This window comes from Oncorhynchus clarkii, chromosome 23 (genome assembly GCF_045791955.1).
Source record: "Oncorhynchus clarkii lewisi isolate Uvic-CL-2024 chromosome 23, UVic_Ocla_1.0, whole genome shotgun sequence".
NCBI lineage: Eukaryota > Metazoa > Chordata > Actinopteri > Salmoniformes > Salmonidae > Oncorhynchus > Oncorhynchus clarkii.
Window position 1 is genome coordinate 30,071,908 of NC_092169.1, and position 14,387 is coordinate 30,086,294.

General features: G+C 41.2%; 1 protein-coding gene across 1 annotated transcript in view; it reads left to right on the forward strand.

The window, feature by feature from the left end:
* LOC139381236 (syntaxin binding protein 4) overlaps positions 1-14,387 on the forward strand; it is a 108,055-nt gene that overhangs the window by 49,862 nt on the left and 43,806 nt on the right. The window contains exon 20 of the mRNA XM_071124700.1: positions 2,970-3,102. Within this exon, the coding sequence (XP_070980801.1) occupies positions 2,970-3,102 (133 nt within the window). The remainder of the gene's footprint in view (positions 1-2,969; positions 3,103-14,387) is intronic.

The following is a 14,387-nucleotide window of genomic DNA, read 5'->3' on the forward strand; positions in this document are numbered from 1 at the left end:
CATCCGCCATCTCCTGGACAGTCTGTGGTGCAACGTGGCGTTGGTGGATGGAGCGAGACATGATGTCCCAGATGTGCTCAATTGGATTCAGGTCTGGGGAACGGGCGGGCCAGTCCATAGCATCAATGCCTTCCTCTTGCAGGAACTGCTGACACACTCCAGCCACATGAGGTCTAGCATTGTCTTGCATTGGGAGGAACCCAGGGCCAACCGCACCAGCATATGGTCTCACAAGGGGTCTGAGGATCTCATCTCGGTACCTAATGGCAGTCAGGCTACCTATGGCGAGCACATGGAGGGCTGTGCGGCCCCCCAAATAAATGCCACCCCACACCATGACTGACCCACCGCCAAACCGGTCATGCTGGAGGATGTTGCAGGCAGCAGAACGTTCTCCACGGCGTCTACAGACTCTGTCACGTCTGTCACATGTGCTCAGTGTGAACCTGCTTTAATCTGTGAAGAGCACAGGGCGCCAGTGGCGAATTGACCAATCTTGGTGTTCTCTGGCAAATGCCAAACGTCCTGCACGGTGATGGGCTGTAAGCACAACCCCCACCTGTGGACGTCGGGCCCTCATACCACCCTCATGGAGTCTGTTTCTGACCGTTTGAGCAGACACATGCACATTTGTGGCCTGCTGGAGATCATCCTGCTCCTCCTTGCACAAAGACAGAGGTAGCGGTCCTGCTGCTAGGTTGTTGCCCTCCTATGCCTCCTCCACGTCTTCTGATGTACTGGCCTGTCTCCTGGTAGCGCCTCCATGCTCTGGACACAACGCTGACAGATACAGCAAACCTTATTTTTGGTTGACCAACCGCAAGTGAGGTGCCGCCCTTAATGCTCTAATGGGCATATTTTAATATACTTAAATGCTAATAAAACACTATTAAAGGTGACATTAAATGTATTAAAATGTTTTCCAAATTAAATATACTAAAGTGTGTATATATTATGGACATAATTCTATATACTTAAATATATTCAAGTATGATATAAGTATATTTAAATATATTTACTTTCCACTTGGGTATTGAGCTGCAGTTTGTACAGTTTTTTTAGCAAACACCGTGGGGTGATGATTAGTTCTGGCCCTCTGAAGACCTAGACAACGTCCTGTTTTGTAAGTCTGACTACGTAACATGCATTAGTCTGTGTCAGTTTGAAACACTTTTTACAAAGACCCCCTGTGCTAGCCCCTACCCAGTGTTCTGTTGTCAATCTGTAGGTCAATGGAAAACCTCAATATAGCTGTCCAGTCAGTCTCACATGGATTTGTGACAACAATGCTGTCTCATACCCATTTGCATGATATTATAGTTATTTTTTTATGTCCCATTTTCCATGATATGTTACAAATGGTCCAGTGGTTGTACAGTATCATACATATTAGCAGTCGTAGAGTATCATGGATATTTTTGTGTTATCATTTGTAGTAAACATTTGCTTAGCAATTGTGGCTAAGTTTAGGTAGGTTAGGGGTTAAGGATTAGGGGTTAGATAAGGGTTACCTAACATGCTAAGTAGTTGCAAAACGCGTTTGGTTGGGATTAGCTAAAGTTGCTAATTAGCTAAGATGCTAAAGGTGTCCCAGACACGATTCGAAGACGTTCGCGTCCCTGACCAACCTCCCAACGTTTTTATGTTAAAGATCCAGTGCAGTCAAAAATGAGATTTTCCTGTTTTATATATATTTCCACACTGAGGTTGGAATTACACTGTGAAATTGTGAAAATGATGATAATAGTTGTTTGAAAAGACTGAAATTTCTGCCTGTTTTGGTGGGATGGAGTAAATTAGTTAATAGACCAATAAGAAAGGAGATTTCCAAACATCTCTGCCAACAACAGCCAGTTTACCCCTCCCTACTCAGACTATTTTAGTCATTTAACAGACTCTCTTATCTTACAGGAGCAATTAGAGTTAAATGTCTTGCTCAATAGATGTTTCACCTAGTCAGCTCGGCGATTCAGAAATGGCTGCATTGGACTTTAAAGTAACCTTCTGTCTTAGGTAACCAGACCATTTTGTTAGATAAACACCTTTGACAATATGTTTTCTTCCTAGAACTGCAGGTGTTCCTAGTCGTTTGTAGGGCAGTAGTTGTAACAGATGAAATGTAGGTTGACATGTTGTTGTTTACACCTCGGTAATGGTAAACAAAGATAATTATATCCATTGCTCATTGTCATAATATAATTACTGAATCAGTCACTGTCAGACAAGAATTACTTTATCTTTCTCTAATATTGATATCCCCCATTAACTGTGGCAATAACCATTTTTACAGAAACATAATTTCGGCAATATTGCGGTATTTTCTAGCAACACTATTGAATTGAATTCAGACTATGGTATTATTTTTTTTTGGGGGGGGGGGGGGGGGGGTATTTTATTAGGATCCACATTAGCTGTTGCAAAAGCAGCAGCTTCTCTTCCACACAAAACATGAAACATGACATAATACATAACATTAGTAGACAAGAACAGCTCAAGAACAGAACTACATCAATTTAAAAAAGGCACACGTAGCCTCCACATCAATACATACACACAAAATATCTAGGTCAAATAAGGAGAGTAGTTGCACCCACAATACAACTCTGCTAGTTTTGTTTGGTCTCCACAACGCTCACAGTTGTAACCAACTGCTTAACTTGAGACAAGGCTATACTCTATATTCCAGACCAACTGTAGTACAGCCTATGTCATCTACTCTTTACAATAACATCCCTAAGTAAGAGTACAGTATTTTCCTGCATCACTTCTGACTTCATCCTATCTAGCCTATCCATATCCTTATTATCTTATCATTATTTTATGTCAGACATAAATTTGACAATTCCAGGTGAAAGCCAATATCCATAGAGTTTTCTCTTGCTAGATTATTGAATTCAGCCATGGTAAAAACAGTGTAAAAGTGCTGTAAGCTTGAAAGGTTAACTCTATACCTGTCTGTTTCTCTGCAGCTCTGGTGACATGAAGCACGGCGCTTCCTCTCAACCCCTGGGAGCCCGCGTGGGGAAGAAGTCCCAGTGGACGTCGGCTACACTAGCTGCAGAGGCTAAAGAACTCACACGGACTGTTAGAGCCATCCTCGAGGTGGGCTGTAAGTGATCTATCATCTTGACTCGTCGTGTTACGAGTCGACCTGCTGCATGCCTGCATATCGTCTCTGTCCCTGGCCTAGCATGCAAATCCAATCAGCTCAACAATCACCACCGTAGTTTTGAAACCAACCTAAACGAACTGGATAACAGACACCAAACCAACCAAATCACCTCAATAGTTACTATGCCAACCAAAACCAACCGCATAACCGACATCAAACCACCTAGTTGCTAAGCCAAGTAAAACCAACCGGATAACCAAAACCAATCAGCTCATCATACACCAAGCCAACCTCCATAGTTACCAAGCCAACCAAAACCAACTGGAAAACCGACACCAACCCACCTCTGTAGTTACTATACACATAATCTCAATAGTTGTTTTTTAGTGGAGCAGCCTGTAAGGAAATGAAGGACATCCTTGCACGGGAGTATCAGACAGCAGAATTAAAGACAATACAGCAGCTAAGCAACCTCGAGATGTTCAGCCTCTGTGTCCAGTGGAGTTGAATGGACCAGGGACTGAGTGTTAAGCAACCTTGAGATGTTCAGCCTCTGTCCAGTGGAGTTGAATGGACCAGGGACTGAGTGTTAAGCAACCTCGAGATGTTCAGCCTCTGTGTCCAGTGGAGTTGAATGGACCAGGGACTGAGTGTTAAGCAACCTCGAGATGTTCAGCCTCTGTGTCCAGTGGAGTTGAATGGACCAGGGACTGAGTGTTAAGCAACCTCGAGATGTTCAGCCTCTGTCCAGTGGAGTTGAATGGACCAGGGACTGAGTGTTAAGCAACCTTGAGATGTTCAGCCTCTGTGTCCAGTGGAGTTGAATGGACCAGGGACTGAGTGTTAAGCAACCTTGAGATGTTCAGCCTCTGTGTCCAGTGGAGTTGAATGGACCAGGGACTGAGTGTTAAGCAACCTCGAGATGTTCAGCCTCTGTGTCCAGTGGAGTTGAATGAACCAGGGACTGAGTGTTAAGCAACCTCGAGATGTTTAGCCACTGCTTCCAGTGGAGTTGAATGGACCAGGGACTGAGTGTTAAGCAACCTCGATATGTTTAGCCACTGTGTCCAGTGGAGTTGAATGGACCAGGGACTGAGTGTTAAGCAACCTCGATGTTCAGCCTCTGTCCAGTGGAGTTGAATGAACCAGGGACTGAGTGTTAAGCAACCTCGAGATGTTCAGCCTCTGTCCAGTGGAGTTGAATGGACCAGGGACTGAGTGTTAAGCAACCTCGATGTTCAGCCTCTGTCCAGTGGAGTTGAATGGACCAGGGACTGAGTGTTAAGCAACCTCGATGTTCAGCCTCTGTCCAGTGGAGTTGTGTTCCATCCATATTTACTCAAGTTTTCTCTGTAGTCATCGTCTAGTGGACGGACAGACTGATCTTTCATGCAACATGAAATGCAGTGCAATGTTCTACTTCCTATACAGTGCCTTGCGAAAGTATTCGCCCCCCTTGAACTTTGCGACCTTTTGCCACATTTCAGGCTTCAAACATAAAGATATAAAACTGTATTTTTTTGTGAAGAATCAACAACAAGTGGGACACAATCATGAAGTGGAACGACATTTATTGGATATTTCAAACTTTTTTAACAAATCAAAAACTGAAAAATTGGGCGTGCAAAATTATTCAGCCCCTTTACTTTCAGTGCAGCAAACTCTCTCCAGAAGTTCAGTGAGGATCTCTGAATGATCCAATGTTGACCTAAATGACTAATGATGATAAATACAATCCACCTGTGTGTAATCAAGTCTCCGTATAAATGCACCTGCACTGTGATAGTCTCAGAGGTCCGTTAAAAGCGCAGAGAGCATCATGAAGAACAAGGAACACACCAGGCAGGTCCGAGATACTGTTGTGAAGAAGTTTAAAGCCGGATTTGGATACAAAAAGATTTCCCAAGCTTTAAACATCCCAAGGAGCACTGTGCAAGTGATAATATTGAAATGGAAGGAGTATCAGACCACTGCAAATCTACCAAGACCTGGCCGTCCCTCTAAACTTTCAGCTCATACAAGGAGAAGACTGATCAGAGATGCAGCCAAGAGGCCCATGATCACTCTGGATGAACTGCAGAGATCTACAGCTGAGGTGGGAGACTCTGTCCATAGGACAACAATCAGTCGTATATTGCACAAATCTGGCCTTTATGGAAGAGTGGCAAGAAGAAAGCCATTTCTTAAAGATATCCATAAAAAGTGTCGTTTAAAGTTTGCCACAAGCCACCTGGGAGACACACCAAACATGTGGAAGAAGGTGCTCTGGTCAGATGAAACCAAAATTGAACTTTTTGGCAACAATGCAAAACGTTATGTTTGGCGTAAAAGCAACACAGCTGAACACACCATCCCCACTGTCAAACATGGTGGTGGCAGCATCATGGTTTGGGCCTGCTTTTCTTCAGCAGGGACAGGGAAGATGGTTAAAATTGATGGGAAGATGGATGGAGCCAAATACAGGACGATTCTGGAAAAGAACCTGATGGAGTCTGCAAAAGACCTGAGACTGGGACGGAGATTTGTCTTCCAACAAGACAATGATCCAAAACATAAAGCAAAATCTACAATGGAATGGTTCAAAAATAAACATATCCAGGTGTTAGAATGGCCAAGTCAAAGTCCAGACCTGAATCCAATCGAGAATCTGTGGAAAGAACTGAAAACTGCTGTTCACAAATGCTCTCCATCCAACCTCACTGAGCTCGAGCTGTTTTGCAAGGAGGAATGGGAAAAAATGTCAGTCTCTCGATGTGCAAAACTGATAGAGACATACCCCAAGCGACTTACAGATGTAATCGCAGCAAAAGGTGGCACTACAAAGTATTAACTTAAGGGGGCTGAATAATTTTGCACGCCCAATTTTTCAGTTTTTGATTTGTTAAAAAAGTTTGAAATATCCAATAAATGTCGTTCCACTTCATGATTGTGTCCCACTTGTTGTTGATTCTTCACAAAAAAATACAGTTTTATATCTTTATGTTTGAAGCCTGAAATGTGGCAAAAGGTCGCAAAGTTCAAGGGGGCCGAATACTTTCGCAAGGCACTGTATATATGTTTGTACAAGTGTATCTAGAAATGTACAATAAGACCTTAGTCAATACAAAACATCATCATACATACACCTGTGATCAGGTCAGTAGCTAACCATCAGTGTTGGAGAGTAAATCAAATACAAGTTTATTGGTCACGTACACAGTTTTGCAGGTGTAGTAGCTGTGCAGCGAAATGCTTATGTTGCTAACTCCTAGCAATGTAGTCAAATCTCAAGCAATTACAATGTAAAGAAAAATACATTGTAAAGAAAAATACAAAAAAGAATGGAAGGACGAATCCAATTAACAACCCAAATTGCAATGTAGCAGTATCAAAATGGAATCTATACATACAGTATGTACACCGGGGGAATTTACACCAGATCAACTAAGAATGTACAGCAGTAAACACAATATATAGTGAACTATGTCAAGAATCAAGTATATAAATAAATATGTGGTGCGTATAATCAGTGTAACTAAAATACAATGTGCAGCTGTAGAAATATTAGAATAAGCTATGTTGAGGATACAGTATTTAAACACACAGTGTGAAACGGGAAGTGACCAGTGGTTGGTTCAATGTCTCTATAACATGATACAGCAGCGTTGGCTGTGCGTGTGTGTGTGTGTCGATGTGACTGAGGTCCTTGATGATCTTCTTAGACTTCCTTTGACACCGAGTGTGGTAAATGTCCTGGAGGTCAGGAAGCATGAACCCTGTGATGCGTTGGGCTGTCCGCACCACCCTCTAGAGAACTATGCGGTTGAGGGCGGAGTAGTTGCCATACCTGGCAGTGATGCAGCCCGACAGAATGCTCTCAATGGTGCAGTTTGTGAGGGTCTTAGGTGCTCAGTGATGTGCACCACGAGGAACTTGAAGCTATTGACCTTATCCATTGCGGTTTTGATCCTATCCATTGTGGCCCTGTCAATGAGGATGGTGGCATCCTCCCTCTTCTGTCTACTGTAGTCCAAGATAAGCTTCTTTGTTTTGTTGACATTGAGGGAGAGGTTATTTTTCTGGCTCCACTCCAGAGGGCTCTAACCTCCTCCCTGTAGGATGTCTCGTTGTTGTTGGTAATCAGGCCTACCACTGTTGTGTCGTCAGCAAACTTGATGATTGAGTTAGAGTTGTGTGTGAACAGGGAGTATAGGAGGAGGTGGCTGAGCACACACACATGGCCCCCCCCCCCCCCCGTGTTGAGGATCAGTGTGGCGGAGGTGTTGTTGCCTACCCTCACCACCTGGGGTCGGCCCGTCAGGAATTCTAGGAACCAGTTGCACAGGGAGGAGTTCAGACCCAAGGGCCTGAGCTTAGCGCACAATGGTGTTAAGCTGAGCTGTCGTCAATGAATAGTATTCTCACATAGATGTTCCTCTTGGGTGTCAGGTATGGTGGAGGTAATGGCCCTTGATTAGCCTTTCAAAGCACTGACAATAATGACAGATGTGATGTAATTTAGTGCAGTGGTTTATTTTTTATAATATATATATTTTTAAAAATATCAGCTTTAATATTGCAGATAGATTGACAGAAGCCAATGTAATTGTCTGCAGTCCCCCATATCTTTATATTTTTATGTTATTATTTTCCCCTAACTCAAGCACCCCTCCCGTAATTGGAGTAAACTAATGGAAAATAATACTTAAACATACTACATACATTTCACTGACAGTATATTTTACATTAGTTATCTTTTGTTGGTTTTTAGTCCCAGCCTTGAGCTACTCAACCCCTCCCATCTATCTCTGAAGACCATCCAGTTTAGGTTTCTAGCTGCCATATATTTTTCTACTGTGCTGAACCTAAAATTATAATTTTTTTACCCCTTTTTCGTGATATCCAATTGGAAGTTACAGTCTTGTCCCATCGCTTCAACAGACTCGGGAAAGGCAAAGGTCGAGAGCCATGCGTCCTACAAAACACGGCCCTGTCAAGCCGCACTGCTTCTTGACAAACTGCCCGCTTAACCCAGAAGCCAGCCGCACCAATGTGTCGGAGGGACCAGTGTACAACTGGTGACTGAAGTCAGCGTGCGTGCACCCGGCCGGCCGTGATGTCCTAGTCCCATCGCACACTAGACACCTGTGGCGGGCCGGGTGCACGCACGCTGACTTCAGTCACCAGTTGTACACTGGTCCCTCCGACACATTGGTGTTGAAGTGTACCTATGATGAAAATTACAGGCCTCTCATCTTTTTAAGTGGGAGAACTTGCACAATTGGTGGCTGACTAAATACTTTTTTGCCCCACTGTATGTATGTATGTATATATATATACAGTGCCTTGCGAAAGTATTCGGCCCCCTTGAACTTTGCGACCTTTTGCCACATTTCAGGCTTCAAACATAAAGATATAAAACTGTATTTTTTTGTGAAGAATCAACAAGTGGGACACAATCATGAAGTGGAACGACTTTTATTGGATATTTCAAAACTTTTTTAACAAATCAAAAACTGAAAAATTGGGCGTGCAAAATTATTCAGCCCCCTTAAGTTAATACTTTGTAGCGCCACCTTTTGCTGCGATTACAGCTGTAAGTCGCTTGGGGTATGTCTCTATCAGTTTTGCACATTGAGAGACTGAAATTTTTTCCCATTCCTCCTTGCAAAACAGCTCGAGCTCAGTGAGGTTGGATGGAGAGCATTTGTGAACAGCAGTTTTCAGTTCTTTCCACAGATTCTCGATTGGATTCAGGTCTGGACATTGACTTGGCCATTCTAACACCTGGATATGTTTATTTTTGAACCATTCCATTGTAGATTTTGCTTTATGTTTTGGATCATTGTCTTGTTGGAAGACAAATCTCCGTCCCAGTCTCAGGTCTTTTGCAGACTCCATCAGGTTTTCTTCCAGAATGGTCCTGTATTTGGCTCCATCCATCTTCCCATCAATTTTAACCATCTTCCCTGTCCCTGCTGAAGAAAAGCAGGCCCAAACCATGATGCTGCCACCACCATGTTTGACAGTGGGGATGGTGTGTTCAGCTGTGTTGCTTTTACGCCAAACATAACGTTTTGCATTGTTGCCAAAAAGTTCAATTTTGGTTTCATCTGACCAGAGCACCTTCTTCCACATGTGTGTCTCCCAGGTGGCTTGTGGCAAACTTTAAACAACACTTTTTATGGATATCTTTAAGAAATGGCTTTCTTCTTGCCACTCTTCCATAAAGGCCAGATTTGTGCAATATACGACTGATTGTTGTCCTATGGACAGAGTCTCCCACCTCAGCTGTAGATCTCTGCAGTTCATCCAGAGTGATCATGGGCCTCTTGGCTGCATCTCTGATCAGTCTTCTCCTTGTATGAGCTGAAAGTTTAGAGGGACGGCCAGGTCTTGGTAGATTTGCAGTGGTCTGATACTCCTTCCATTTCAATATTATCGCTTGCACAGTGCTCCTTGGGATGTTTAAAGCTTGGGAAATATTTTGTATCCAAATCCGGCTTTAAACTTCTTCACAACAGTATCTCGGACCTGCCTGGTGTGTTCCATGTTCTTCATGATGCTCTCTGCGCTTTTAACGGACCTTTGAGACTATCACAGTGCAGGTGCATTTATACGGAGACTTGATTACACACAGGTGGATTGTATTTATCATCATTAGTCATTTAGGTCAACATTGGATCATTCAGAGATCCTCACTGAACTTCTGGAGAGAGTTTGCTGCACTGAAAGTAAAGGGGCTGAATAATTTTGCACGCCCAATTTTTCAGTTTTTGATTTGTTAAAAAAGTTTTGAAATATCCAATAAATGTCGTTCCACTTCATGATTGTGTCCCACTTGTTGTTGATTCTTCACAAAAAAATACAGTTTTATATCTTTATGTTTGAAGCCTGAAATGTGGCAAAAGGTCGCAAAGTTCAAGGGGGCCGAATACTTTCGCAAGGCACTGTGATATATATATATATATATATAACATTCTATTAGTTGCAAGAATTTTGTATAATTTAAATAGAAAAACTCAGGTTTTAATTCCGGCATGGTTTTATGTATCAGTTCATAGACCATATGTCATGGAATCTGTACATCAAAAATCTCCTCCCAACTATTTTTCAACCTGTATGGCGCAACTGTACATTTTTTGGTCCTTAACTAAAATTGGTATACTTTTTTATTTATCACAATTTTCTTTAGACAATTTGGGTCTTTAATGCAGTGCTGACAGAGAAGTTCCGTACCTTCTCTTTCCACCTTCTCCATTTCTGCTGTAATGCTGCAATCAGTTGGTTGTAGTTTTGGATGCAGCAGACATTTCCATATAGTTTTGTTAACTGCATCTGTGACAACTCCACCAGTGCTATTTATGATAGAATTTACAAAGATTATAACGTTTTTTTAAATTTCTTCCAAAAATATATATTGTTTTATCAATTAGTATATTTGAGTTTAACTGTAATATTTGTTCTAAGATTTGTTCTGTCTTTTCTGGTGTATTAAACTGAAATTGCAACAAAGATTTAAATTGCGTGTTATAAAAATATAGATATTTTGGAGAGGATTTCATTTTCAAATAACCGAAAGTGAGATTTTGTAATCTGAATGAAGGGGTAAAGGCCACGGGGTGAGCCATTCATACTAATCTGCTAGAGAACCAGTTTGGATTTAAGTATAGTTTTTGTATGACTGAAGCCTTTAGTGAGAGGTCTAATGTATTAATATTTATTAATTTGTGCCCCCCGATTTCATATTCATTATATAAATAGGCCTATTTAATTTTGTCTGGCTTGTAGTTCCAAATAAAGTGGAATATTTTTTTCTCGTATATTTAAAAAAACAAGTCGTTAAGTGTAGGCAGGGCCATAAATAAATGGGTAAACTGGGATATGACTAAATAATTAATCCGTGTGATCTTTCCACAAATAGACAGGTGTTGTCTTTTCCATGGTAGCAAAATCGTATCTAATTTAGCCAACTTTCTATTAAAATGTATTGCAGTGACATTTCTTTCTTTTGGGATATGGATACAGAGTATCTCCACTTCACCGTCAGACCACTTTATTGGTAAACTACACGGTAATGTAAAAGTTGTCTTTTTTTTAGAGATCCAATAGTTAAAAGTAATGTGGTGCACATAATTCAGTTTTAATCTAGAGAGGTTTGAACAATTATCTAAATTCTCAATGAGGCTATGCATGGATCTAAATGACAGAAATAACATGAATCACCAGGGTACAAAGACACCTTTGATTTAAAAAGCTGGACTTCTAATCCCTTGATATTATTGTTGGATCTGATTTTAATAGCTAACATTTCGATGGACAACCTTGTTTTACTCCTCGACAATGTAATACTTTCTGAGAAGTAGCCATTATTTACTATTTTACACCTGGGATTACTACAGTATATATAGTTTAAACCCATTGTATATGAGATTCTCCAAAGTTAAAATAGTCCAGGCATTCATATATGTATACACTCCAGTCGTACTTTATCAAAGGCCTTTTCAAAGTTCCCTATAAATACCAGGCATGATTTCCAAGATGTTTCATAGTGTTCTATTGTTTCCAGTACTTGTCTTATATTATCTCCAATGTATCATCCATGTAAAATCCTGTCTGATTAGGATGAATAATATCTGACAATACCTTTTTAATCTATGTGCTATGCATTTTGATAGGATTTTGGCATCACAACACTGAAGTGTAAAGGTTCTCCAGTTTTTTAGGTTGACTGGATCTTTATATGTACCACATGGGTCCTGTTTCAGTAATAGTGAAATCAGACTTTCTTGCTGACTATTTGATAGTCTAGCATTTTTTAATAGGAGTGGTTAAAACATGTTAATAATGGACTTTTTAGTACATCTAAATTCTGCCATCCAGCCCTGGAGATTTTCCCAGACTTTAAGGTTTTTAATTGCATCTAGAAGATCCTCCTCTGTAATCAGGCCTTCACATGAGTCTTTCTGTACAGATGTTCATTTTACACTATTAATAGAAAAACAATCCTTACAATTAACTTCAGTTAGTAGAGATTGAGGAAACTGAATTGAAAACATATGCTTAAATTATTTTGCTTCCTCTTTTAAAATATTGTTTGGTGAATGTTAGATAATAAAAACTATCTGTACTGTTAGTTCCTCTATTTACTTTTTCAATATGAACTCTTAACCTAAATAGTTTTAGTTTTAAAGATGAGTACTGAATTGCATGGCCTCTAAAGGCAGATTTAAAATCAAATCAAATCAAATTTATTTATATAGCCCTTCGTACATCAGCTGATATCTCAAAGTGCTGTACAGAAACTCAGTCTAAAACCCCAAACAGCAAGCAATGCAGGTGTAGAAGCACGGTGGCTAGGAAAAACTCCCTAGAAAGGCCAAAACCTAGGAAGAAACCTAGAGAGGAACCAGGCTATGAGGGGTGGCCAGTCCTCTTCTGGCTGTGCCGGGTGGAGATTATAACAGAACATGGCCAAGATGTTCAAATGTTCATAAATGACCAGCATGGTCCAATAATAATAAGGCAGAACAGGTGAAACTGGAGCAGCAGCACGGCCAGGTGGACTGGGGACAGCAAGGAGTCATCATGTCAGGTAGTCCTGAGGCATGGTCCTAGGGCTCAGGTCCTCCGAGAGAGAGAAAGAAAGAGAGAAAGAGAGAATTAGAGAGAGCACACTTAAATTCACACAGGACACCGAATAGGACAGGAGAAGTACTCCAGATATAACAAACTGACCCTAGCCCCCCGACACATAAACTACTGCAGCATAAATACTGGAGGCTGAGACAGGAAGTGCTGCATACAATAAGGGGATCTGCTGTACTTATGTTATGTAGGGAATTCTGTAAGAATAATGTACATACTAATTATTTGGTGGTCCGACCGCATTCTGTCCCCTATCAACACTCTTTTATGTTTTGGTGCCAGCAAAAATAACATAAGAAAGTAGTCAAGATGACTAGCTTGATTGAGCCATTTAGTGCAGCTTCCTTGGCTTGCTTTGGTACCATGGTTCCATGTGGGTGTGTTATGTTCGCTTTATCGTACCCTGTCAGTTACTGTTTGTCCCTCTTGAGTCACGATAGCACAACATAAACACTATCACTTCCTAAAAATAGTCAATATCTAAGATAAATCAAGAAATCTGTCATTAATTTAGGAGTTTTTGCAGAGGAAGTCTTAGTCACACAATTTTACCTCTAAATAAGGTGTTGGGTGCAGTATTTCTCATGTTACAAAACATACATGAAAACAAGTCAGTGCACTGCAGACAGTATCGTCTAGTCAGCTGCTGCAGACTGCGCTGAGGACTGATTTCTGAGAACGTGTCTACAACTTCATCATCAACAAGCTGTCAAACTATCGTAAGTAAAGCACAAGCTGCTATACGCTGTTTAACAGTGCTCAAAATCACTAGCTAGATAGCTAGCTATGTTCCGTCTCTGTGTTTGGCAATTAAGCTAGATAGTAGTAGCTAGCAAGCACACTGAGCAGGCAGGCCACGTTAGCTAAGTCAGCTTATCAAGTCACTGGTGAGTGACGTTTTCTTTTTAGAACTTTCTCACTATCTATTAAGAGAGGGTGAGTCTTTCTGACAGTGTTTCATAGCGAACCTACCCTAACCAGAAACCGTGGATGGATGGTGGCATTCGAGCAGAATTGAAAGCACAATCCACCGCATTTGACCATGGAAAGAGGTCTGGGAATATGTCTGAATATAAACAGTGTAGCTATTCCCTCCGCAAGGCAAGCAAAATGCCATTACAGGGACAAGGTAGAGTCGCAATTCAATGGTTTAGACACGAGACGTATGTGGCAGGGTCTACAGGAAACCACAGACTACACAAAGAAATCCAGCCATGTCACGGACACCAACGTTACGCTTCCAGACAAACTAAACACCTTCTTTGCCCGTTTTGAGGATAATACAGTGTCACCGTCGCAGCCGATAACAAGGAAAATTGTGAGGACAACAGACTCGGAAAGACAGCGATTGATTTAAATACAGTTGAAGTCGGAAGTTTACATACACTTAGGTTGTAGTCATTAAAACTCGTTTTTCAACCACTCCACACATTTCTTGTTAACAAACTATAGTTTTGGCAAGTCGGTTAGGAAATCTATTTTGTGCATGACACAAGTAATTATCCCAGCAATTTGGCTAAGGTGTATGTAAACTTCCGACTTCAACTGTATTTAAATCAATCGCTGTCTATCCGAGTCTGTTGTCCTCACAATTTTCAAGATGGCCACCATTGTTTCTGTTCCCAAGAAAGCTAAGCTAACTGAACTA